Source organism: Tetrao urogallus, assembly GCF_951394365.1.
Source record: "Tetrao urogallus genome assembly, chromosome: 11".
In the NCBI taxonomy this organism is placed as follows: domain Eukaryota; kingdom Metazoa; phylum Chordata; class Aves; order Galliformes; family Phasianidae; genus Tetrao; species Tetrao urogallus.
In genome coordinates this window covers 16,210,928-16,238,605 of record NC_136824.1, presented here as the reverse complement: position 1 = coordinate 16,238,605, position 27,678 = coordinate 16,210,928, and the positions used below count along the sequence as shown (strand labels likewise).

Below are 27,678 nucleotides of genomic sequence, written 5' to 3'. Positions count from 1 at the left end.
TTGAAAGATGACTAAAATACACTTTAGCACCAACTACATTGTTTGATGCAAGACATTGAAAGCTGCTAGAAGTACCAGCCAGCTCTGATATTTCTCACAGCCTGATGTTCTACAGTTTTTCTCTTATTGTTTAGTGCTGTATTCTATGGAATTTCAGTGGATTGTTCACAATTCACCTAACTGCTGAAGTCAAAACTCACCTGGGCCAATCTCTGCTGACTGTCTGCGTCTCCTGGTGCAGCAAGGGCCTGCTTTGCCTCCTGAATAAGCATAGCAGAGCCTTCCATGACATCCCTTGCTGAATCCAACATTGCATGTGCTGCTACAGGGTCAGTAGTTGATGCTGCAACCCCACGTGCTGCCTGAGCCAACGTCTTCAAAGCCTGAGCAGTTTCTCTGGCAGCAACTCCTACGTTCAGATTTTATTGAGGAATCTATTAGTACTTTAAAGGCAATTCTTGTATTTTATGACAGCTAAGTTTGGAGGCTATTATTCCATTGCAAAACAACATTACAAATGCAGTTTAAAAGACAACTTTCAAATGTGAACATATTTGAAGTATACAGCATAATTTGCTGAGAAAAATGCCTGCAGTGGAACCATGAAGTCAGTATTATGCCCCAAAGAGGACGTTCTGAGGCAGCTATGAATCAGTGGCCAAATCCCAGTGAAGCAGAGGTAAAGAAGAAAAAGCAAAAAATTGGAAATAAGAGTCCTACTGTAAGCTAGGGGAGAAAGTGATTGATGACTTTGAAGCTGCAGCATCTCTGTCACTTTGCAAAACATGACTTTGGGATTTTAGAGAATAGAGAGAAAAATGGCTAAAGTTCAAGGAATTAAAAGCTAAATAAAATGAGATTATTAAGGATGAGGCAACCTGATGCAACATAATCCCAGTATGAATACACACCTACGAAAAGAAGTTCAGTCAGAAAATGTCATGTAATTACTTTCAATATGCAATGAAAAGAAACTTACTATCACAGCTGTAGGCAAGAAGGAATGCTTAAATAGCGGAGGTAAGCTGTAAAGACCTTCTACCACTGATAAACAGGAGAATACACTGTAACATTAAAAAACACTGTGCTCTTTTCAGTGCAAAGAATCTTTAACATAACAAAACACTATACAATAAAAAAAAATCCCAGCTGAACCATTGTTATAGCTTGATGTTGAGAGCTAGATTCAGGTATTGGATATCAGGCTGCAATTACCCGTATTCCTTATCAGATATCCAGTACTAACTTTCGCTTAACTATGCAACAGAAACAAGCCATCTTAATCCAATTAATGTTCTTCAAATGAAAGCAAATACAAGTTACATAGCTCTGATGCATTAACAATCAATGAAATCTTAATTGTCCTAATGAATTCTGTGTCAGTATTAAGAACATTCTACTGTAGCATTTACATTAATAACACAATGAAAAATTAACACAACGAAGGAAATGGAACATCATATCATTTCAGTATAAACCCTTTTTTCCCCTATGTGAGAAACATTCCTCTTAGTAAGTTGTTTTCAGTTCCTAAAACTGCAAGTACATAAACTGGGGCAGATACTGAAGAGAACAGATCGTAGTACGTGTCAACATTCCCCATTGGCTTTTCCCCAGACTATGCAGAAGTTATATTAATGACTCAGAAAGACAGGTTGCATTACACATGGGAGATGGCAACATCTAGTAAGACACAAACTGTCTAAGACATCACCAAACCATCTCAAGTATGTTCACATCTTGTGTCATCTTATATTTCAAAACACATCCAAAGACCCTTTCACAGTCTTCTGAAAGGAAACAGAAACATTTCAGTGGTGCTGACATTTAAATTGCACTATATTTTAATTCTGTTCTTTGGAAGCAGTTTGTGATATATTTTTGAAAACAACAGATGTCTCCAGCTATTCTGATTACGTACACATAGCAGACTGCAACACTTTTTTATGAAGCACATTATTTACATTAGCAATCCGCTGTAACCTGCCAAAATTCACTATTAGCATGAAGAGGTGAGCAATTCCTTAACTTCAGCAGTTTGTGATGAGAAAGCCCTCTAACAAGCATCTTATGGGAAGCAGAGCTTTCAGATATTATAAGTAAAACAGTACCTGTGTAGTGCTCGTTGCCTTGAGCAGCACAGGTTAGCAACTGGGCCATCGATGAACCAACTGCTTTGGATGTGCTTCCCAGATCCTGAGCACATTTCTCAAGCTGTAAAAAACATGGTGAAGGACAGAATTCTTTGCTTAAGAATATCTGAAACACACTTGCTTTCTAAGCAGTATTAAAAAATTCCTTTCTCTCCAAAACTTGTCTCAGCTACAGGGCACGTGTGGTTAGTCTGAAGACTTATTAGCATGTTTTCTCAGTTCATGTTGAAATAAAATTACATATAGGTCTTATAAACAATAAAACTAGAATTGAAATATCTCATAATTAGCAAGTGAAATAAGTTACTAAGTTTTTGGTGAGAATGGTGCTTTTACCAAATAAAACATTTCATAAGCCTACCAGAAGATCAACTTCTAAGTTCTCATCTTTGTCCCCATTGAAAACAAAATATCTTTTTGAAAGGATACAACACGACTACTGCTAAACTGTATTTTGCTCAATACAGGAGGAGGATCTACACTCCTGTATTTCTGCTAACAAATATTCAGTGTAATAAGAATATATACTCTTAAAACGAGAATCAGTGTAAAAACCTGCCAGCATGATCATTATCCAATGTCTCAGGACATGTTCTGTCTCAAACATTTAAAATGCTAACAGCTAACTTTGTTTTTAAGTGAAGGACATCCTTTATTAATTACAGTTTCTCCAGGAAGAGGCTTTAACTGTCCATCCACAGCTGCCATCTTTGCATCTTGCAGTTCACTTTTGAGGGTCTGGACCGTATTTAAAGCAGAATCAATTTCCATTGGGCCACATGCTTCATGAGCCTGTTCAGAAATCAGATCAACAGCACTGTTAGCACATGTAAGCCATTACCAGAAATAGTAAATACACAATCCTTCCAGCATATCTATCAGTTTCATGACTTCAGGGGGCCCCTTCCAAACTACTGCACAATACCCTTAGTCTGTGAATAGACTGACATGCTGTTGAAAGCCACCACAAAATGCAATGCACCCAGTATATCCTTGCTTTCCCTAAAGAGTTTTAATTCTTTTTTTTTTTGTTTTCTTCTTCCAATCACTACATGAACCTTGGAAATCTGCATCAATGGGGCTGCTCTGTGTGTGCCCTCCTACCATCTTGCAGGTTCAGCAATGGTAACACGAACTTTTCAGTTATCTTGTCAGTTATTGCTGCCTTTTCTATTACGACACAGGAGCTACATGGAACTCAGAGACAACTGTTGACCAAGAATAACACTGAAGCATAAACATGAGCCATTTCCTGTTGGGTGCAGGGAGAAGACAGTGAGCCAAGACGGAGTGAACTCCTGACCACTCCTTAGGCCATCTTGCTTTAGCTAATTAGAACTACTACGACCTACCTTCTGGGAGGCAGTCCGCAGCTCAGCTAAGCTGGTCGCAAGGTTCTTTGCACACTGACTTAGCTGCATGGCTGCCGCTTGGTCAGTCACAGTAGGTACTGCAGCTTTAGCAGATGCCACCATTTTACTTCCAGGCTGTCCAAAGAAGAGTCAGGAACACAAATTTTACAAGCTAATTTTCTTAATGTGAGACTTAGTATTTAAAGAACATGCTGCTTCCTCCTTTTACACAACAGTGAGGTTTCTAAATCTTCTGTAGTGACCACTTCATGCACTGCTCCTTAACCACGCAGCTCCTAGGCTGCAGTCTTCCATTCACATCATAACTCTACATTGCAGTGTCTGCTGCAGCAGGAACCATTCGTGCCTTGCTGGGACATCAGCCACTTTGTAGTAACCAATGTCTTCCTGTGGCCTTTAAGTACTTGTGCAGACTGTGTAAAAACACTTGAATTTGCAGTGTTGCTGTTCAGCATCTAAGTGACATCTAAGTGCCCACAGAGGACAAATGGCAAACCTCTTTCAATGTTTCCAAATATTAAATTCTTTCAAAATTTCACCCATGAAACAAGTAATACAACAATGACTCCACAGGGTTGGCTGCTAACACAATTAATGTACTTTCCTGATTCATATCATCACTGTGGTTCACAAATACAGGCACAGAGGAGACTGATCATTTTAATGACTCCAAAGTTAACCACGCAGCAAAATACAAAGAGTGACAGTACTGTTACATCTCTACTACATAGGACCATAAAGAACCTGCTAATAGCATTCAATGAAAGGGTTTATTTTCACTTCACTTTTAAAGGTATGGCTGATGCCAATTAATGATAGTTATTACACAGACAACTGGTTTCTTCTGTTTGTTTCCTGTACTGTCAACAACATATACCCAATAGTGTTACCAACATCCTTTCTCTCTCCTTTTTCATTTTATAAGAATCAGACTCAGAATGCATGCTTTGAGCAGAAATCAAGATCTGCTACATCTGCAGGCTAATATCTAAACCCGTGGTAATATTCCTGTCTCTCTGCCATTTTTGAAGAATTCTGGAGATTGCTGCTGCAGCACCCCAACTCTGGCTTCATTACAAATGGTTACGACAGCACCTGTTACATTCAGACCTGTGCTTAGAAAGATGCTGAATTGTCACCACCTTGTTCATTAAACTCGTTCTGAAAAAGCAAATGCCATTCAAATGAATGCTTCCTGTCTGTATACGTCAGTTTTTTTGTTACTTATATTCAAAACTTTGGCAGTTTTCATTCTCCTCAGGTTCAACATGCTTCAGCTATCTGACCTGACAAACTAAGCTCTCCCTAGCCATGGCTCCCCATCTGTGATGAACTTCCTTACATTGTTCTTATCTGTTTACTGCTTACTTGTCACGAATAAAAACAAAGAGAAGCGCCATTTGTTCTAACAGAATCTACTACAATGGTTTACTTCACCTGAAGGAAGTTCTGGCTGGAATTGATCAGAGCAAGCTGTGCACTGAGGTCTTCTGCCTGAGCCTGACTTCCTCTCACGCCTTGCACCAACTGAGGAATGTGGTCTGCAACATTCTATAGTAAACAAAGGGAGAAACTTTCAGCATATCAATATGAACAAACCCCTTGACATAAAACAAACTCTTTCAGGATGACTGGTAAAATTCACAGATACAATGCCTTATGCCTTCACAAAATCTGCTTAGGAGTCCACGAAACTGAATTAATACATAACAGGATTTCTCAGAAACATTCCACTCTTATTTAGAAGTATTTGTTTATGTTACTCAGTTTAAAGATCCTACAAGACAGCCAAGATTCTTCTGATTAGTTATGTGCTTACACAGCATTCAGAATGACTTTGTTTGCATGCATAAATGTTCGCAGGTTTTCAAATAAGCATCTTGCTTTAAGAAGAACAAAATTGAGCACCTCAGCCTACTTTTCCTTGGCAATCTTAATTACAGTACAGCTGTAGCATTCTGAAATGTGTATTGTCAAAACATTATTCCCAAAGCGCCCAAACTCACACATAATTCCTTGTCTGTCCACTTCACATTAATCTTACCTTGGCAGTGCAATACTGAATTCCCCCCCCTCAACATACCCAAGTAGCCTCCCCTATCTAATAAATCGTAATCAGGATCAATTTAGAATAAATTGTAATGTATGTGGTGAATCAGCTTCTTCCTTCTTTTTAATTATTCATGCTAAAATAGCTTCCTGAAACACAATCTTGACACATACTTGATTTTTTTTTTTTTTTTTTTTTTAACTATCTGATTTGTTTCTTTCGTGGTTTGGTTCTCATTCCCTGCACAACTGCTCTTAAGAAGAATATGATTTTGCCTTCTATTGTCCTCTTTTCAACTTCTACTTTTTTTTTTTAAAATACAATTTCATTAAAAACTGCAAAGTAACATTTGTCTAGCACTGGTTAGAAAGTAAGCCGTAACATGTAGCATAAAACCAAAACAGAACAGCTTCTTGACACAAGGACTCTGAATTTTCACTCAGAACCATAACAACACACTTGACTTCAGGCATTTGGCACTGAATTGTGACAGGTTTACCTTACAGCTCTGCACAAGTTGCTGATGGGCTGCAGTGTTCTTATTTGAAACAGCTGCATTCTGAGAAGCTGCAATAGTCTGAGTAGCAGCAGCTGCAGCTTGTTTAGCTGCAATCTAAGGATGAAAGGAAACAGTTAAAAACTTAGTAGTTAAGACTGAGAAATTCAGAGTATGAAGTACTCTAAAAATACTGAGAAATCTTCTTCAAATGCCTGCAATTTTTGTTATCAACCTTCCCCTCTTGCAAAATTAAAAATTCCAGCAATTTACCCAAGATGTTCCAACACATTATGCAATACTCCTCTTTCACTGGCCCAATACATAAAACCATGTATGCAAGTTCATCCTCACCATCACACACTTCATTCCTATGTAAGGAGTTATGTATTATCAGGGCATTATAAAAACCACCTTCTCCATAAAGTTTCCTTGAATTCAGTTAGCAAATTTGAGGCACGATTCATTTCCAGAAATATTTCTGATTTTTTATTCTACAGAAAGCAGCTTAAATACGCTTATGAAAAACTGTTATTTAGTTAGATTATCTTGTTTGTCTAATCTTGTTGTGTATAAATAATTTTCAGACTACTAAAAAAAAAAAAAAAAAAAACATTTTAAAATAGATACTATGAAAGATTTTTTTTTTTAAATCTGTCTTTTCTACATTTCAGCTGAGAACAGGAAGATAAAACCTGGCCTAAAAACCAAACTATGGATAAATTTCATCTACAGTGCCTTTTTCGCCTTGTCTCTGCCATCAGTTACTATGCATCTTCTCAGTTTTATTTCTGTTTCTTTGGATTCTGTGAGTGACTTAACATTTTATTTGGATAAGGTGCATTTCAACATAACTTCATAAGGAACTTCACATGAAACTCTGGCACATGTACTGATAAAAAGCACCAAAGGATATTCTGTGTCAATGACAGATCATATAGATAATTAAAACAGTAATGAAGGAGTTTTAGCTCAGCTGTTTGAAAACTAAACTTTTCTGATTATATGGCTAAGCCACCATCAATTATTTTCTGAATCAAATGCTTACACCACTTTTACTACATCAGTGATAAAAGCTCTTCAATTTTTCGTATCTGACAACTATGGTATCATATGCTAGCATTTTAAATTTCAGGCCTTGATTCCAGAACTGATCTTACAGTGCTTAGTATTTTTCCTGAAGTATGCCTTTCTAATTACTTCCTTATTAGTTATCTAGAGGTTTATCGAAATGAACTGACAATTCAGCAGTATGTGTTTCCAACCTCTAATCTGTTGACAATTTTCTTCTTGATGGCATTCTGTGCAGCAGCATTCGTAGCAACCCGCAGTCCCTCCGCTGCTTCTCGCAGACGCTGCTGCTGATCCTCATTTTCAGGATTGGCTGCAGCTCCCTGCACAAAATTTCAGAGCAAAATACATCAGCCACATAAGCTGAACTTGAAGAGGTGAATATAGAATCTTCACTTACAGTCTGCTACAGTGGCCTTTATTTTCTTTGTATTGCCTTATCCAAAACTAGAACATTAGACTATGGGAAGAGCACTAAACCACAAAACAGTCTAAGCAGAAAATTTGTTATGAAATGTTGTTGCTGTTGTTTACTGATACTTTAGTACTTCAAGGAAGTGGAACATCTGCTTTGTATACTACTTTTTGCATCGTGTGCTACTTCAGATGTCTGGGGAAAAAGTTGTTATATAAAAGGATGCTTCTGTGATCTGTAAAACACATTACGTGAAAAAATGAAAAAAAATGGAGGTTTTGTCCATCTGAAGTCTGAGAAAGTGCTGGAAAGTCAAGCTATTATTGTAGCTTGGCATATAGGTCTTCTAGAGGCCTAGGAGAATGGCTAGCCCTGATGTGTAAACACCTTTTGAGTACAGGATCTGGGACTCAATTCAACAAACAAGCCCACCTTGTGAATTTAAATAAGTTTCTAGCACAGAAAGGACAGAGGAGTCTAAATATGTGCCTGTCCTGTGAGAGCAGACATGGAGTAGGGGCTGGGGAGGTGCACACAAGATACAACACATACAACACTCCCTAGAGAGAGGAAACTGTTCCTGAAAGAAACAGAGGCAAAGCAGCACTGTTATGGCTTCTGCCCGTTGGCAGAGATTATTGTAGTTTCTTGTTCCATTTGAGCTGGAAGACTGGTAAAGGAATTTGCATCGCAGTGGCCATGACTGGTGGTAACAGCTCAAACTAGCTTGGGTCATGACAACCCTGCACACAAATCAGCAAAGCAGAACCAGAGTTTTTAGAAGCAGGTAACTACCAAGCAGACAATTTATACAAACTTTTGGATATGCCATTAAATGCAAAACACCTACAGGACAAAAAAAACCAGTTTATACTACAACATATTACATGCCTTCTCCTCTTTGTGCCTAACTACACCACTTTAGGCTGACAACTGCTTCAATTTCCCCATACCTTTGCAGCTTCCACCATGCGGGCTGTAGAATCTGCAAGGAGCTTCGCAGCTGCCAGGAGCTTTTTTGAGTTTTCCATGTCAATTTCTGCTTCAGCATCTGACCTCATTGCATTGACGAGATCTGAAGTTGCTTGAGCCAGCACCCTGGCCTGCCGTACCATTTCACCTATGATATGCAAATATGTTTTTACTGTCCTACTCTTTGCATTTGAGCTTCGGTTTGAGAAGTCAACAAGATGAACATAACGTAACGTTTGCTGAAGTATTCTTTTCATTTCAAAAAGGACAGGTAAGTAGTTCACAACTTAGGAGCTTCACAAAGTCTTGATGACAATGCATGTGATGGAAACTGCTACAGGGGACATGCAGAAGAAATGCAGTATTTATATTAGATAACTAGACAAAAAGCAAAATAGAGTATGTCAAGCTCAGGCAGACTCCTGGCACAGTGAAGATTAACAATAATACTCTCAAATTACAGCCAAGATTTCACTCCTATAATAAAAATTACCCCCTCTTGCCTATTCTTTTAGGGCATTCCTTTTGGGAAATTATCTTCTAACTAATAACATAAACTAGACTAAGAGCTCTTTCAGGAAGGATTCAACATTAATAAGGTGTTTCCAGCCAAAACAACAAGGGGTGTTCAGGTCAAAGGTCCAATTCTTTTCAAATTAAAAAAAAAATTAGAAAGAAAACCAAAGCCATATTTTTTTCAGGTGCAAAGCTGACGTGTAAGGCTACAGCATTAAATGTAGAAAATGAAAGTGTAGTAGATGTTACCAGATATTTCCCAGTGTCTACTTTTGCAATCAATGTTTTATCCAAACATCTAACTCAACTCCTACTCCACATTTTCTGCAGTTAACATTCCCTTTAAATGCTTTTTGCTACAGTATTAGGCCAGCAAATCAAACTTAGTGAATAATCTGATTGGTAGTGATATAGCAGTCCCAAGCCAAACCATCCAGATCATGATTGTAAGGCTATGAGTAATTGGAAACACCACCTGAAATCTGAATGGCTTTTACTAAAATCCAAGTACAGCAAGCATAACAAGATACTTGACTGTGAAAGGAAACATTACCAAGATTATCCTTTATTGCATCCTTCTGTACAGAAGCTGAGTGGTTTATAAATGACATAAAACTTAACACGCTTCATCACACGTATCTACTAATTAGATTCCTTAGGATAGCTACAGAACATTATGATCAGTTCTATCAGTTTCAATGGGAAGATTAGAAACAGTTTAGTAAGCAATGCATCTTTTAAAAATCTTAATCAGATTTCTCAAAGCTGCTTCTAGGGGCAAAATACACTGAGAACTCAAATTACTTCCCTGCACAAGTTCCGCTAGGAGAGTGTTGTGCAGCTGAAATGAGTTCCTTGAAATAAACACGTGAAATAATCTGAATTTACAGGACATTTAATTTTTAATTGCCTCATACTGGCAGTACTACAAATAAAAAACTCTGATAGTGAAGTACTTAATGTCCCAGCCTTGTGTTCAGATAACACAAAAGAAAAAGCAGACAAAAACCATAAAAATCCCAAGAGATACCACAACTGCTTTTTAAAATTGATGCCAGTTTCAAATAACGAATGAGTTGTATAGATATCAAATAACACTGTCCCTTCTTATTGACAATTCATCCCATTTTTAACTACTGAAGTTTCAATTTAATTTCTTACTTCCTTAGTAGAAGGTCATATTGGGTCATTTAAATGTTGCACATCTCAAGGCTGCTGGTTCTAGCAGCTGCACATTTTAGAAACATCGTTAGAATAAGCACTCGGGTATCTGTCTACCTATTCAGAGAAGAGAACTTACTGCACAATTTTGTTAAGTGAAGCAGTAAAAGAAAACAGGTGGAGTACCAAAGTGACTGGTTAGCACAGCTTTCACTGATGTTGAAGAATATTCATTCCATCTAGCACAGAGCTATGTGCATTTCACTGACATAACGTCATGGGTTGAACACCTACCTAGAAGTACAGTACTCTATTTGAAACGTGCACATCTCTGAATCATGAAAAGCTACTATCCATGAGAGAGACTTACCAGCATCCCCCATTGAACTGAAAATACTCTCCGTGACACACATGATGGTATCTGTGGCCTGATCATAGCGTCCAATAGGCTCTCCCCTGCTTGCAAACTGGCGGACATGCTGCAAGAGGTCATTCAGGGCTTGGCTGACAATGCTGGCAGCTGCACTGACCTGCTTCAGTAACTCAGTGTCATCTGTGGCAGCCTGGCAGGCCCTCACACAGTTCTCCACTGAACGGTCCACCAGTTTTCCTGCCTCGATCAGCTGTTCCTGGCATACTGGAGAGCTGATGGTAGGACTCACAACCTGCATGTGGGAGGGAGACAAAGCATTCAGAAAACACCTTATTTGCAAGTTTTCCAATTGCCAGTGAACAAAACATCTATTACATTACTGTTTGCCTCAGATAGAAAACCCTGAAGTTAGTATTTAAACAGGTAATTTCAGACATCTAAATCGGGAATCTAGGCCCTGGAAATTCATTTTCATTTAGGTGTCAAGAAAGCGGGCTGGCTGCCACTTCATTCTACATCTTCAGCAGCCATTGACTTCAGCAAACATGACACAGTGGTTCTGGGTGATAGGCAAGCACGGAGCTCCTCCAAAATAAATGTACACCCAACACACTTCCGTACTCTGCAGTTTCCAAGAAAATGGAAGTTTAATTGGAATTGATTTGTAAAGCCTTCTGATACCAGCCTCTTGGTTGTTTGTTATAGGAGAATACTTGGCACAGACCAAACAGCATTCTACTCATGAAGTTACAAAGACAGGTAATAAATTCTGTAATCTATTGGAAACAATCCTTGTTTCATTCAGGCATACCTAGACAACTTCTAGCAATGGCAAAACTGTGTATATCTTCTGAGGAAAAACAGTATGCCGCTGCCTATCTTATTCTGTGCTGAAGAAATTTATAGGCAGTAACAATGCTGAGTCCAGATAATGAAAATTCATACATACTCATTAAAAAGCTCTTACAGCCAAAGCAACAAGGTGAAAATATTGAAAATATAATAGTTAAAATGGGCCATTAGTTTTATTATGAGCCACCTGGATGTTTCAGAACAGCTGAATACACATTTACCAACACAATCCTACAGAAGCAGAACCTGCAGATTTCACAAGCAGTTTCTAAAATAAGAACTGTGAATTGCTTTAATTTTTAATGGGAAGCAATTGTTGGCCAAAAGCAATAGCTCTATTAAAACAATTGAGCTACTGCAAAACACAGTAAATACATTCGAAATCAGCATCACTAACTTGATTTTCATTAAGTTTTAGATTATGTGAATTCATTGAAATTTTATGTTTCAACAGAAAACTTGCACAGCCTCCCCAGGCAAGTCTTATTTCTTATACTAATACTTCTGAGGTTTGTCCTTTGCTCATTACCATCAATTGAACAGATGAGCTATATTATTTATGGAACCTTCTTTGGCAATTATGGCAGCACCTCGCATCCTCTGGGCCACTCTTAGCTACACTTAGGGGAGACTATTTATTTATCAGCAAGTCTGATACCAACCAAGTTTACAACTCTGTATATTGCCTGAGACTACCAGGAATGTACAGAAGGATGCACCCAGACAGATGCTTTGCCACATCATTAACACTGCTAGCCTCACCTTGGCACAAGCCACAAGCTGGGAAGTAGAGAGTGCACACTGTGTAGCAGCAGCAATCACTCTGTTCTGCAGGACCGTGTCTTCAGCAACCTGTGCTACATTCTTGGCCTTCAACACTAACATAGCAGCAGCATTTGCAACAGCTTTGGCCAGACTCATCAGAACATCCTAGAAAAATAAAGGGAAAACTCAGTCTTATAAACATAAGTATGTGCTTTGCTAATGTAACAAAAAAATTCTATGCATTAAAACACAATAATCACTTCAAGAAAGGCAGCAAACGTAGCTATTTCTTAGAAAACTGAACAAAACAATCATAGCTTTATTTTCATCATCAAATTACTGGGCAAGTATGAACCATCTAACTTGAAAACAGCTAGGAGCCCACAAAAAACATGTAACAGTTTGGGACATGGAGCTGTTCATCTTCATCTCTAGAGAATACACTACCAGGACAGAAACATCTGGAGTTTAGCATTAAACATGCTAAATGTGGTAAAAAGATGAAAACCTCAAGGAGCAAACTGCTAACTAAAGACAGACAGTACTTGAAATTAATATTAAATTTGAGTACTTAATTGTGGTTAACAGTAGAACTCCATTTTGGAAGATGCCATTTCCAACCAAATTATTTCATAATTTACAAAGTAAAAATATTGCTGATCAAAAATACATGTAACAGGTCTTAATCCCAGAACATTTTTCCCCTTGTATAATAATAGTTTAGTTTCTTGAAGATGAAAAATTAAAACACAAATACTGCAGAAATAGTTCAGAAAATTTCTTCCTGTTTTCCCATTTAAAATGCTACATTTCATATACTTCTTGTTTGTTTGTTTTGTATGGAGCTGTGAAGAGACACTACAGATACACTGATGTGCAGTTTTCGTGTGGGAGCAGAAATGGATTTTAATTTCAGAAACTGAAAAAAAAAAAAAAAAAACGGATTTTCATTTTAAGACATGAAGGCACCATAAACCACCCCTCTCCTTACCCATCTACAATTCTTTCATTTACCCAAAGAAGAAAGCAGAGGGTAGGAATATATATAAAACTAGCAGTACAGATGATAAATCTGATGAAAGCTGCAGACAGATTTATTAGCGCATGAAGGGTTTAAAATGGCCTGTAAGTTTTATTTTGCATAAAATACCCTCCAGAGGTCTACCTTTTGCTGCAGAATACTTCCTCTCATTTCTCAATCAAACCTGTTGTTGGCATTGAGTGGGGAAAAAAAAGTTTTTAATGATGCATCTAAGGAGAACAACTTCAAACTGCTAACTATGTGACAGGCATTTAAACAGGCATTATCCTTTGACAATCAATAATTTTAATCACCTTGTAATAAAGCTATGTAGTTCTGACAGTAACAAGCAATCCCTTCTTTACCTGGAACCTTTCATCTGTTTCATTCTCTCCAATCTGTCTCAGTAGCTCTCCACTGGCTTGCCCAATGCTTCCAGCTGCAGTCAAAACTGTCTGTCGAGGCTGGAAAAATAATGGTGAAATGAATTATTTGAAAGAAAATGAGCTGCACTTAAAATGATTTCCTTGGATTTCCTCAAGGAATATCTGCATTAGCATGCAATCAACATAACTAAGAAAAATTATACCAATAATTCTTTGGAAAAATCTTCATTTTTCCCTATACACAGCTGGTTTATTTTGGGAGTTTCATCTGCAGAATGTGAGATGAACTTGGGAGATTCTGAATAGTGACTACTGTAATAACTCCTCAGAAAAATAAGGATGGACAGACAATTTGCCAACTGATCTTAAAGCAGATTTCACATTTCTTCAGAACAAATGCCTGAAGAGACTAAAAGCAAACTAGCTTCAGATTTGAACTCAAAACCAACTGATCCAGATATCCTATCTAGGTTAGTACTACTTTCATTTCTGGAAAACTACCAGAGGTTAACCTCTCATTTTATTTGTCAAAGATGACAAACATAGTAAAGAAATTGATCAGAAAAGAGCATCTCTTCACTTCCAGCTGGCCTCAAAATGGACCCTCTGATAGCCAATCCTGAGCCAATGATTTACATTGGCCATGGCTCTGTAGTAACATAATTCTAGAAAGTGGAGAAGTGCTGCACAACAACAGCTGGAAGAGGGGAGTGGGAAAATGTAGAGACACGACCCTGCAGGCACCAAGGTCTATGAAGAAGATGGGGAGTTCCAGGCACTGGATGAGACGTCCAGTTTAAACCAGCACACTCACCTCTCCTGAAGTAGGCTGAACAGCCTTCAGCAAGTCTGAGACAGCAATGGCCAATGTTCGAGCGGCTTTCAGGAGGTCCTCTCCACTTCCAACTTCATCATCCATGAGAGCAGCAAGCAGTTTCACACCTTTAGACATCTCGGTGAGGTTGGAAGAGATGGTTGTAATTGCACATCCCACAGCAGTGTAGTCAGTGTCAACAGGGTCACCTGTAGAGCAAATATTTTTCATGAGAAGAATGCTTCAGTGGTTACAAAGGAAAGTGAGGCAGCCACCCCGTGCTGTGATCTGGTGAGAAACAGCAGATAGATGTGAAGATGGCCAAACAATGCCTACTAAATAATTTTAGTGTCATTTGAAAACTAAGGTCTGCTATCATTTTTCCAATCTTTATATGTCTCTTAAATAGAACTACTCTTCATCCAACGTTATTTGCTGAAAAATCCACGGTTTCAGCTATCTTTTCAATTTCAACCTTCAAAGAACTGACAATAACCCAGTATTAACCCCCTTAAATCACTCAGCTCCTTCAATTTGTAATTTGCTGAAGCAAAAATATTGTCAATAAATATCTACAATCTCTAAAAAGTGTTAAACAAGCAATGTTTTTTGTAGAACACTACAGAGAGTGCTCTGCTGAATAAGCAAGCTACACTTTATTTTCACCAGTGCAGTACTCTCAGCATTAACAATGACAAAACAAAAATCAGAAAACTGTACTGGTAGGGATAGCTTGTTTTGCATGTCAATGCACACAGTATTGGACTATTTTGAAGAAAACTTCTCACAAGCTCCCTCACAGTCAGTCCCTATAAAACTTGAATTGGACTGATAAATAATTAGGAGACTGTAAGCAAGTCCTTCCCTTCGAAATTTACCTGCTGTAAGGTTAACAACAGATGCAGTTCCTGCAGTGATAGCATCAACCTGAGAGTGTATTTCATGTTTCGATTCATCAACCTTGTTCTGAACCCATACTCTTGATGCCTGAAGAGCAAGAACAAAAACCAAGAATGAAGGACTGCAGTAAGGCTGCAACATGAAATCCTGAGTTAATCTCCCATTCCTTCACAAATCTTTAAATGTGAAACAGAGGACAAATACCAAGCCTTTAAGGAGAAAAATGGAAGTAAACACTTTGTATTGCTAAATCTCTAACCACAGAATTCCCATCAACTCAACAGCTCTACTTTTAAGGTGAGCATCATAAACAGCGTATCCATGAAAGGTTATGACTCTTTATTGACAGTCTCCTATGAATTGCAGTTTCTTGATCTGACCTCCTGAGTTAGCCTGGATCAAAAGTTACAGAATCATATATTATTCTTTTTCATTTGGTCATATTTTTCAAGGTCTAGAAGATGGTTGCACTCATCACAAGTATTGTTAATAGTTTGCCTTTATTTGTATATATGCACATGAAACAAACAGAACCACAAAGTTATGCAAGGATGGCTGCTACAGCCAATCTCAGAAGACTAAAAGTGAGTTGGAGCAGTGTACGTTTATTCCTTACAGCACAAAACATTTAAAAGCTTTAGAGATATCATTTTATCTCTAGGGACAATTACTAAACTGGTCTGTAAACACTTCAAGCATTAACATCTATTTCTATGGAGAGTAGAAAAACTCACCATGTCCTGCCCTAGAGGTGGTAGGTTATCAACCTCACTGAGGTCAGCTTGAGCTTGTTGAACAGCATGCATGCTGGTATTGATAGTCCCCATCAGGGCCTGTTGAGCTGAAGTCTGAAAGGCAGAACAAGGAAAATAGCTATGCCATGTTCCAGAGGATACTTCAAGCAGGTGTTACATAGCCATTAAAAGACAGAGCGACAATACTAAGCTAAGATCTCCCTGATGCAGAGGAGGAGTTAAAGTTCACCGAAACTCCACTCACAGCCCTGATCCTGCCTAAACCATTTTACACTGACACTCCTCTGTACTTGCACACATTTATAAAACATTAAACTTGCAGCCACCGAGGTCAAACAGCTACACATACTACCCTTCAGTAGTAAATCATGAGCTTAAGTATTGAGTATACTCTCTTAGCCTACTTAAGCTTTTCAATATTCTTAATTTAAATGAGAAAACTCAGCATCAAGCCTCCTATTAAATTTTAAATTGGTAGACCACTGACAAGCTGCACATGAGCATTTTTTCCTAAAACTATTTACTTTTGACAGTCTTTAAAATGCTTTTTTAAAGCTCCTGAATACTGTATTAACTGCTTGGAAGTAAAGAAAAGACTGGAAAAGCTAGTTTTAAGACAAATGAAGAAGTCATTCAAAATGTATCTAAATACTTCAGGGTTGCTCAAAATACATATTCAGTAAGACAGCCAGTACATCACACCCTACACCACCCCCCTGCTCTTCACGACATGGATAACATCCTGTTTCTAGCTACTTGCAAAACCAACAGGATTCAAATGCAGATACAGAACAAGAAGATTGCTCACAAGAGGGGGCATATGTCCTCTGTGCATCTGACCAATCGTGACCTGCTGCTGAGGAGAAGGCATGATGCCAACATTGAAAGTTTCTGGGCCACTGGACCCTGAACGCATAACAGCTGGCAGTGCTACAGAGCCATGCTCTACCTTCCCTGTTCGGTTGAACTGTTGCTGTAAGATGGTAGACCTAAAAGAAAATGTATGAGTGAATAAATAAACAGACAGCTAGATGGATAAGAAAATAAATAAATAAAATAGAAAATTGCAATAAGGAATTACTCATCTCCTGTAAGTCCTGCCAGATGTTCTTCCTTTAGGATTTTAAACTGCATTTCACATCATTTGGAGAAGCTAAAAAAAGTCAGTCTTTTCTTCCAACCATTTTCTAATACTTTAGAAAAAAAATACATCTGCAGCTTTCAGCAGATCAAATATTAATAGCACTAATGAGCAAGCAGCAAGGAAAGAAAGTAATGCACACTTTTGGTGTACATGGAACAAAAGCTTTACCTAAGATGTTTCACAGGCAGAATCAGAACAAGGTTTATAGTATAACAGACTGTTCTGTTTCAACTGTGTCAGAGGCTGATCAAAGGAAGCACAAATGCTTTGGAGAAGGTTTTTGTGAGCAACCTCTACATTTAGGATAAAAACTAACATAACTCCCTTCTTTACACACATATGCACACAGTACTTGCCAATAATCTGGAAGTCCAGATTATTACTCTACCCTCGTGAGGCCCCATCTGGAGTCCAGGTCTGGGGCCCCCAGCACAACAAAGATGCAGAGTTGTTGGAGAGAGTCCAGAGGAGGGCCACGAAGGTGCTCAGAGAGCCGGAGCACCCTCGCTATGAAGACAGGCTGAGGGAGCTGGGCTTGTTTGGCTTAGGGAAGAGAAGGCTCGAGGGAGACCTCACTGCAGCCTTCCAAAACTTAGAGAACTTTTAAACAGCAAGGAAGTCATCTTTTTACACAGGCAGACAGTGATAGGACAAGGGGCAATGGTGTTAAACTAAACAAGGGGAGATTTACATTAGATATCGGGGGAAATTTTTCACTGAGAGACTGGTAAAGTACTGGCACAGGCTGCCCAGAGAAGCCAGGGATGCCCCATAACTGGAGGTACTCAAGGCAAGTTGGATGGGGCAACCTGATCTAGTGCTTGATTTAGTGGGTGGCAACCCCACCTGTGGCAGGGTGGTTGATCCTTGAGGTCCTTTTCAAACCAAGCCATTCTATGACTTAGAGCCTGAGCTCCATTGTTCAAGAATCAACTTACCATAAATTGGTACCACTGCTTGTTGCCTTAACAAGCATTTTTACTACAGAAAAACCTACCCTACACAATCCTTTCATGAAGCTAGACTGCAGAATTGCCTGGAGGCAGTTCTTGCTTCTGTTGACCTACTCTGTAAACAATTTCTGAAGTGTAATAACTATACTGTATTTTGAGTGATGAAAAAAGTTGCCATTACTAATGGATGCAGTGCAAATATTTACTCCTGTTGTACACACTCACTTCTTCGGCGAAACAGACTCTTCCAACATGGTTGATTCCTCATCACCTTCAAGACCAAATCTATCTTTACTTTGTTTCTAGAGGGAAAAAAAAAAACCACAAAGTTAAACAATATAAGTAGCTTCTTGGCTGCTATCTCCCCAGTATTTTCTTGCCATTTATCAGAAATCTAGTCAAATAAATTGCAGTCTTGTCCAGTGCTGAAAACTATGGTTGTTAGGATTTCTCATTTTTGAAAGAATGTGCCCATATAGCCTCCACCTTGGAAGAGGTTAAATTGTCCTTCAGCATCTAAGAGACCAAGTTCTAAGTCCTGGAAGACCAAGTGTACGAAGCGAAAAAGCCGTGTCATCTTTTGACTCAGGATCAGCCAACCAGAACTCAGCTACAAACTACCTTAAGAATCCTGAAATGTCATTATATGGTGCTACCTACCACTAGGAAACACACACCCATAGGAAAGCTGTATTTAACAGTGTACCAAGTTCTTTCACCACAGTTACTTCATATACCTGGACAATCTCAAGATCTGACTTTGAGGAAGGGCTGGGTTTTGTTTGTTTGTTGCTTTAATTTTATAATGTCAAAAAGGAGGTAAAAGTACACAAAAGCATTAACTTAGTCTAAGCCTCTAGAAAACAAACAGGAAACTATAAAAAGTTACAAAAGCATAGCCTTGTAAAAAGCAGTCTGTTTCCACTGGTGACCTAGTGCAAACACACAGCTTTCTTTCTAACTCATTAAATGACTTGTACTCCAAATATTCAGAAGGCAAGAGGGAAATGCTCCCTAATTTAGAAGCTTTAGGATTCTTAAATACATTTAAGAGGAACTCTTCATGCACATCCACACACATGCATGCTCAAACTTTCTTCTGAAAAGTCCTTACTGTTTAAGTTTCAATTTATGCATGAAACACTCTACTTCTATTTAAGATGATATCTTGCTTTCAGATTAGCAAGTAATAAAAAAAATAAAAATAATTTAAAAAAAGGGATTAAAAACTAAGTAAAAGCTACCCAGGTTTAGGATTCCTTGTCAACTTGTGAAAAACAACTTATCACTAAAGCTGCAGTATAAGAGTTCGTGCCATTTATTTTTTCTAAAGGAGCAATAGTTCAGGAGGAAATGTTACCAATCCACATCAGAATATATGAGCTGAAATAGCCCTAAAGATGCCAAGAATCATTAACATTATGCATCTGAGAGATGAACCATACTTCATAATATGCATCAATGATGCAAGATGGCTCAACAACTGGAAACTGCATGCTTCTCATGTGCACCATGAAGCATCATAGGTATTTACTGCTTAATCTGTTCCAACTTTATCCATTTTTCAATTGGCTTTGTCAGCAGACTGCAAAGAAGAAATCAAAGACTGGAAATGAGTAGAAACTTGCACATCTGCTCTATCAAAGACTGCTTTTGTTTGAAATTAAAGAGCAAAGCTACATGTGAAGTTTAAGAGAGTGAGAATTGGGTATTAAACCGTCTGTAGAAGTTTGCTGTTTATTTAACATATTAAGTCTGAGAAAGAAAACACATTTTGGTATCCAACAACCCTCCTCAAACTCTGATTTCATAACACTGGATGTTACATCCCACACTGCGTGAACAAGGGCAACAAATTCCCCTAAGCTACCTTGTTTTCTGTCACTCCTTGGCTATTAAAAATCTGCCAAAGCAAATCATTAAGGTTCAGCCAAACTGCATCAAGTAAAAACTCTGCAAGGAGTAAACAGTGCTAACTGAAGTACTTCAGAGCACAACATTATTAACTTGTGAATATTAATTCTGGAGGTTCATATCAACCTCTCCTCTCTTACCAGGCACACTTCACAAAAATAAATTTCAAGGCACTCTTCACAGACATCAATTTCCTCCCTCTCTCTGCAGAAAGGAAATTTATATCTTTGCTTTACTGACCACAGTATTTGATTTGCAGTATGTCAAAAAATGACTTATTTACTCATTTTTTCCAAAATACTTGCTTGGCTTTGATGCAATATATGCAACAGATAAGACAATTATTACACAGTCTTTAACACAGTTTTAAATGCTGATCATTTCTTCCAACTTAATTCATTGCTTCGGTCCATAGCGTGAAAGAGCTAGCTTAAAAGGACAAACACAGTTTCCCTGGATATACACCCATAAACAGAAGTTCACCTTCCATATGAAGCTGAACCCAAGCCCAGGTGTGTTGTATTGACTCTGACCCATATTACCTCTACAGTTAACAATCTTGATATCTTCCAGAAACAACCACATACTGTGAACTGAAATAGCTTATCATACTTAAATGTAAAAGTAAATAATGCCAAAACACTGGATAGTACTGACTTCTGACTGAGAAAAACTGCAGTTTGCATTCATTCAAGCTTTGGCACTGCTATACAGTGATTTTACAGCATTTTTCCTAGAATATTAGATAATCATTCTAATATTATACCTTCTTCAGGATGATATCAATATAACCAGCAATTAACTGAGAGATCTGCTCCCCTTCAGTGGTCTGTACTGAGTAATAGCTTTCCTGATATTCACCAAAATCCTGGAAAAAAAAAAAAAAAAAACCTCTTTGAAAACGGTGGATAAATAAATAAACAGTATCAAATGTGAGATAATTCCAATTTTAAAATGGCTTATATGGATACTTGGTTATATCTAACAGTAGATTAAAAAAAACTACTCCAAGACTATATATAGAAGAAGAAGGAGAGAAGGATGTTTTTTATTCATACTTAAAATAAGATTCTCAAATCCAAATAGCACAAGAGCAGTAGATATTTAGTCTGACTTCGTCAGTCACTGAATGGAAGAGAGAACCTGAGAACTGTATTCTAAAGTATATCACCCATGCCAATGGAAATCATGTCCATTAGAATTCTTTATAATTTATGTTCACAACCTGAAAGCCACAAATTACGTTTTTAGTGGTAATCTCCATAAGGGGTTAAGCAGGGGTTAACAATGTTTCTCATAACAGTATTGTTGTTAGTCACAGAACAGATTGAAAGAGTGCTTTCTGGGAAACGGATCCATGTAAAACATCAGAATACAGGCTGACCCTAGGCACCAAGATGGGCCAACTTATTACTATAGGACTCTGTGGCTCTACTTAATTCTAGAGAATTCCAGATATTAAAAATTATGTTAAATAAATTGTTGAGATTGCAGGTCTATCTTCCTTTCCTTATGCCACATAGATTCTTCTTCCTTTTGAAGATGCACAGAAGGATTACCAGAGTAAAGCTTTTAGGTGAGGCAGCCCAGCGTTTCACAGTTGTCAGTGGCCATTCCTGCAACACTTCTTTGGTCTTCTCATCCACACGCATCACTGAGTCCTTAGTGACACCCAGCAAACGAGGAACCAGCTTGTTTTTACCTTTCATTTTTTCCTAAACCAGAGTGTAAAAGATTGTTTTCATTAAACTGCAGCATGCCAGAGAAGAAAGGAAAGAAAAAATCACAATGAATACACTGAAAAAGAGAAGCATGCAGATGAAAAAAATTTGAGCTACCAAGCTCCGTTTTTCCAGCCACAGAAAGTGAAATTCCAAGCAATGCATTAACATCAACAAGTTCTTGTCTTTACTTCATTTTTACCAAGCACATCAGAATACACTCCATTTTCTGTCTCCTAGTAAATAGAAGCATTTTAGGGAGGAAATCTTTGGAAGTCACTGGAAAAAAAACATGACAGCAGCCTTTCTAGAAAGAAGCCTTCATAAGAGAAACCATATTAGAGAAGCTGAATGGGAAACTGGAAGACTGAGAAGCTGAATTACCATCAATTTTTGCTCTCAGCCTCTCCACTTCTCTACAAAATATCTGGAGAGTAAACAAAACCAGGAAGGGTGACTGGGATTTACTTGGGCTGTAAGTAAAACGAGATTAGCCATAATTTGTTACATTCTGGATTTAAAATTTTAGTTCTTTTCAATCCACAAGAGCATCCTAACTCACGCCAGCATGACAGGGAAGGGGCCAGAATTAATCAGCATGCTACAAGTTTCTCTGTCTTAATTTACTGGGCATTCCACATCTTCAGTTTTTTAAGGTCACAGAACATAGAACACAAACAACAATTTGCTACAAAATCTATAATAAAATAGTAATTTGATGATTCGTAATAAAAAGCAAGTACTCCAAGATGCTTAATGAGGTACCTATGCTCCGTACAATAGACACTGGCCTATGATACTGAAAATGAACACAGCTTTGGATAGGGTTGAAAAGACATTTCACAGCCAGGTTGCTAGCTCAACAGCTCCTCTGAAGAGCTGAGACTTTCTTCACTAAAATTAACTAACAAGATATTTTTCCTTAAAAGAAGCAAAAATTATTTCAGAGGATACTCCATGAATATTGTAATCCTCTGCTTGTTTTTTCCTTCTATTTCCACCTATCCACTTCCACAGAGTTTACAGGTGACTCTAGGAAAAGGCAAGGTATTGACATTCAGCTACCTACAATGACTCTTCACTGCGACTGAGGCAACCTAAGAGTGAGAACTTTTTCCTATGCTTAGTCTTCTTTCCTTTATATGTCAGGAGTTACTGGACACTGAAACATTAGTGCTTCAGTCCACCTTTAACAGTAAAGCATTAGAATCTTGGTATCAATTTATTTCACCACCTTTAGACCACAGTCCACCTTATTGTAACAACTAAGAAAAATTAATCATGCAACTCATGAAGTTCTTCATCAGATGCATGTTTCAGCATGCAATTCATATTACTATTAAGTAGAAGCAGCTTTTGAGGTTTTTTTTTTTTTTTAATGTGTGTGTGTGTGTGTGTGTGTGTGTGTGTGTGTGTGTGTGTGTGAAGACTTCTATAACTGAAGTACTTTGTAACCAAAGACAAAAGGAGAAATGTTCATTTAAAGAAGTCCATTTAAAGTTTCTTTCTGGAATTCAGTACAAGTATGAAACTGAAGTGATCCTCTCCCATACGGTCATTTAAGCTTTTTATTTTTTCTCCCAAATGTTGCTTACAGAAAGCTTTAGAAACCTTTGACCTTTGTTTAGTGGAGACACTGAGGTAATATATAACCAAGCACATAATACAGTCTGCAAGCACTAACAGAAACCAACCTTAACAAGAAAAAAGGACACTCCGTAGGTCCGCAGGGAGCGAGCGAGCTTCACATACTTCACTTTGGCTTCTATTTCAGTCATCTCACCACAGTTTTTATGTTCCTGCAATGAGAATTCGGTATCATTTAGAAATAACATTCTTTCTGGAAACAAAATTAAACTGATAACAGACAACACGTTTTTTATGCTTAGTTAATAATCATCCAAATTAAAACACTTGAAACAATGGTAGGTAGAAATGTAAGAATGACTGTATCCAGTAATTTCTGATATCAAAGTATACAATAACCATGACCAGCATCTATTCTATCTGTGCCTCAATCAAGCAGATTTAAACTACTTCTGAATCACTTCAAATTATGGGTATTGCTGCTATTTGACACCACTAGGTTTCATATTGTCAACGTCTCCTTAATTATACTATAAATCATTTAAAGCTTATTTAAAACTTCTAGCACTCACAATTTATTCTGGAAACAGACTATTTGTGCTTTGTGCTCTACCCCTCTGATTCATAGTTTCATGAGATTCATGCCTTCTAACTTCTCATCTCTTGAATGGGTTTCCTGTGGGCTTTTGTTTTCTCATTTTTCTTTGCCAGTTGCACCTTTATTACAATCACAATTGTAATAAATCACAATTACATCACAAACTGAAAACAATTCTACAGGTGATTGTTTTTTCAGAACAGTTCAACCTGAAACATTCATCTAGGTATCTTATAACTCCATTTCTATTTAGTATTTAAACAATTTACTCATTACATTTTCTTACCTGCAAGAAATGACAATTACCACTACTAGCCTATTCAAACCTCCTACCAACATCTGCCTTCCTATTCCAAATCAGTTCTGCTGAAAATCCAGTCTTGACTTGCCAGTATTCAAGTACTATTTGTGGGTTTCCCTGGAACACTCCATCTCCCTTCACAATCATCTTCATCTTCTGAACTGCTGGTTGCCATCTCCTTCGTGCTGATTGATGGCAGCAGGGGGAGCACCAGCTATACGGGAAAGATTTCCCTATTCCAGCTTAAGTTCCCACCTTAAAACTCTACAGAGGAGCACTGAGAGGAGCAATTTCAACTCTAGAAATCTTCTTGCATCCTAAAAATGCTGACTGATCAGATCTCTCAAATTCAGCATAGCACATGGTTAGGATCCTTGATGAACATGGAGGACAGACATTGTAGATGACTTAGAGAAAGTCATCTGCCAAACTCAAAAATTTTATAACTCAGGAGAACGGTTTATGTTTACAAAGAGACAGCCTAGTTCCTCTGACTTAATGTTGTAGCTTGACAAGAGTCAAAGCCCTCACTGATTAACATCCATACACTGAAGTACATCACTCTTGAAACTACTCAGACCTGGGCAATTTGCTATCAGTCCCACACTTGGATACGAATGAAACTTCTTTGCTTAAACTACAGCGTCACCATCACCAGCTAGAAGTATACAGAAAAGTGTACCTTCAATGTAAATGAAGTGCACCTTCATTTACAAGCATGTATTACAAACTCCAGTCTGAAGATTCACCAAGCTACAGAATTCCTACATTATGAGTGTTACAGACATATAGGAAAGTATCTGACCTCCTGCTGCTCTTCTACTTCTCTTTCAAGACAGCAAGTCTTGACAGCAAAGTCACTGGTACATCTTTGCAGAAACTGTATGACTTGATTTCAGCTGCTGACCTCAGAATTTTCAAATTAGATTACACTCCCAAATTCATATTTCAATCAGTACAGACATTTCGGGCATCTATAGCACTCAAGTTTGAGAACAATTCCAACAGTATTAGTACTCGAGTACTCAACTGGAGACTCAACTGCTTTGAGTCTTTTACAACCATGTAATTTCCAGGTACATCACAGGATTAAAGTATTAGCTGGAAAACTCCATATTACTTGAAGTTCATAACTTCAAACAGTGAGTGCATGAAAGACTGTGCAGAAGTACTGAAAATGGTTTTCCTAAATGTGCTTCTGCTTTAGTACAAAAATACATCCTTACATTTCAATGCAACTGCGAAAAAGGTGTTATTAAGTATTTTCTCTGTCCTTTTCAACAAAGTACACTGACTAGTCATCAGTGAAGGAAAAAGAATCAGGACAAAAAACAGTCAGTTTTGCAGTCTCGCAATTACCTGAAATATTCTTTTTTCAGCCCCTCTTTGTTTGGTATATTCTTTAGGTAGGAATTCTTTTAGGCTAGGAAACAAACAAACAAACATTATAATAGTTAATAGTGCCTTCTTGAGAAGGTATGCTTTCCACACTCCTTAACTGCTACTGTCACCCAACCTTCCTGAACTGGACATAAAACACCTATATTGTCTTTAAACTAAAAAGACAGCAGAATGCTTAAAAAATGGAAATAATCACAGAATCATAGAATGGCCTGGGTTGAAAAGGACCACAATGTTCATCTGGTTTCAAACCAGTCGCCAACCACCGGACCAGGCTGCTCAGAGCCACATCCAGCCTGGCCTTGAATGCCTGCAGGGATGGGGCATCCACAGCCTCCTTGGGCAGCCTGTACTCGCTAGCTCTGGCATAACAAAAGCTTTAGTACTCTTAAATCTAATTCTAGATGGTTGACTTGTGGCTCTTGAGCTGCAGAGAAATTCAGAGCAGTTCTGATGCAAGGGGCTTACATGTCTAATGTACATGACGTGAGAATGGGGTTGCATTAACAGGACAGAGTCTACCAAATAACATTAACTTTGGCTTTCCAAGAAAGCAGGAAGGGCTTCCATGGCCAACATCACCATGCGACTGCATGAAAAACAGCTGCATAGCTAAGTGGCATTCTGGGGAAATCTGGCACCCTGTAATGCCTAATAAGCCACAGCCAAATGTCCCCTCAGCAGATGGAGCACTGATGTATGCAGTAAGGCTCCTACCACAGAAAATACATGGGATCTGGCTACTCCTGCTTGGAATACTAAAATGCATTTAGAATGTGACAACCTAACAATAGTTACACTTCAGGTCACCCAAATTTATAAGTTAACAGTGTTTACTCTAAAAATCCAGGTTTGTGTTTGTGTTCTACATGAGGTCCAAACTGGATCTGTGCTTGAAAGCCTCCAAACTCACAGGCCTTCTCAAAGGAGACAGGATGGGAACCATTCAGAATGTCATCACGAGCCTGTACAAGGTAAAGACAAGGACACTCAAGGTAATTATTCCATCTCTGAAATTCCTTAAAAGTTTAAGCACAGGCCAAGAATCCAGCAACAGTTTTCTGTCTGAATGTCTTTGTTATGTTAATCATAAACACACCCACAATGGAATAATAATCAAAGGGCTAGATTCTTTCCTGGTTAATATCTAAAGAGGCATCCTGAAATAACGACTGTAAAATCTTTCATCAAGAAGTGGATTGACATACATTTCCTTCAAGATGTACACACAAAATACAACTTAAATTTATACACACTTATGTGCACGCATATACATATATATAGCCATATACATATATATATATATGTATACATACATGTGGATATGCATACAATACACAGCTTAAAAGCTCTTATCTTACCACCCTGTAATAGCAGCGAAAATGAACTGCACAACTCACAACTGAAAAAACAAACAGCAAGAGGTGAAGGGAAACAGCATTTTACTCCCCTTTATTTACAATTTATGGTCATAGAAGATGATGGATTATTCAGCTCCAGAATGGAATGCTCATCTATCAGTACAGAAAATGACAAGACAGTAACTATGAACACTGTTGTAGGTGCACATACTGAAAGAAGTATGTAATGAGCAAGAGAATAGTTCAGAGTGATAATCCTCTAAAATTCTTGAAAATTTAGTGGAGACTTCCAAGCAATATCATTTTTACAACTTGCCACAGAGTTGTAAAATGTAATTTACAGCAATCTCACTTGAACTTGAACATTATAGTTGCAAGTATAATGTCTGAACATCCAATTAAATAAATAAAACCATTAATTTATTAAAAAAACAGAACAAATTGTTTAAAACTTTATGATATCAAACTGTACTGTAGCCAGCTGCACTGGTGTATGCACTTAGAAACCATCCTCTATAAAAAAACACTTAACTTTGCTAAGGTTTAAACATCTTCAACAGTTTGGGGAATCACCTGAGTGGGCTACCACTGTGATAAACGATACAGCCCACTTCAAGCAGGAAGC

The 27,678-nt window shown here is 38.0% G+C and overlaps 1 protein-coding gene across 1 annotated transcript in view; it reads right to left on the bottom strand.

Moving 5' to 3' along the window:
• TLN2 (talin 2) overlaps positions 1 to 27,678 on the bottom strand; it is a gene marked incomplete at both ends in the record, with an annotated part of 86,611 nt that overhangs the window by 52,758 nt on the left and 6,175 nt on the right. The window contains 21 exons of the mRNA XM_079540742.1: positions 201 to 409; positions 2,112 to 2,214; positions 2,817 to 2,945; positions 3,506 to 3,640; positions 4,964 to 5,077; positions 6,076 to 6,189; positions 7,338 to 7,466; positions 8,512 to 8,678; positions 10,578 to 10,872; positions 12,195 to 12,362; positions 13,584 to 13,682; positions 14,419 to 14,627; positions 15,297 to 15,405; positions 16,053 to 16,166; positions 16,882 to 17,062; positions 18,396 to 18,472; positions 20,851 to 20,952; positions 21,644 to 21,799; positions 23,500 to 23,604; positions 25,651 to 25,714; positions 26,530 to 26,657. Coding sequence (XP_079396868.1) covers positions 201 to 409; positions 2,112 to 2,214; positions 2,817 to 2,945; positions 3,506 to 3,640; positions 4,964 to 5,077; positions 6,076 to 6,189; positions 7,338 to 7,466; positions 8,512 to 8,678; positions 10,578 to 10,872; positions 12,195 to 12,362; positions 13,584 to 13,682; positions 14,419 to 14,627; positions 15,297 to 15,405; positions 16,053 to 16,166; positions 16,882 to 17,062; positions 18,396 to 18,472; positions 20,851 to 20,952; positions 21,644 to 21,799; positions 23,500 to 23,604; positions 25,651 to 25,714; positions 26,530 to 26,657 — 2,907 coding nt within the window. The remainder of the gene's footprint in view (positions 1 to 200; positions 410 to 2,111; positions 2,215 to 2,816; positions 2,946 to 3,505; positions 3,641 to 4,963; positions 5,078 to 6,075; positions 6,190 to 7,337; positions 7,467 to 8,511; positions 8,679 to 10,577; positions 10,873 to 12,194; positions 12,363 to 13,583; positions 13,683 to 14,418; positions 14,628 to 15,296; positions 15,406 to 16,052; positions 16,167 to 16,881; positions 17,063 to 18,395; positions 18,473 to 20,850; positions 20,953 to 21,643; positions 21,800 to 23,499; positions 23,605 to 25,650; positions 25,715 to 26,529; positions 26,658 to 27,678) is intronic.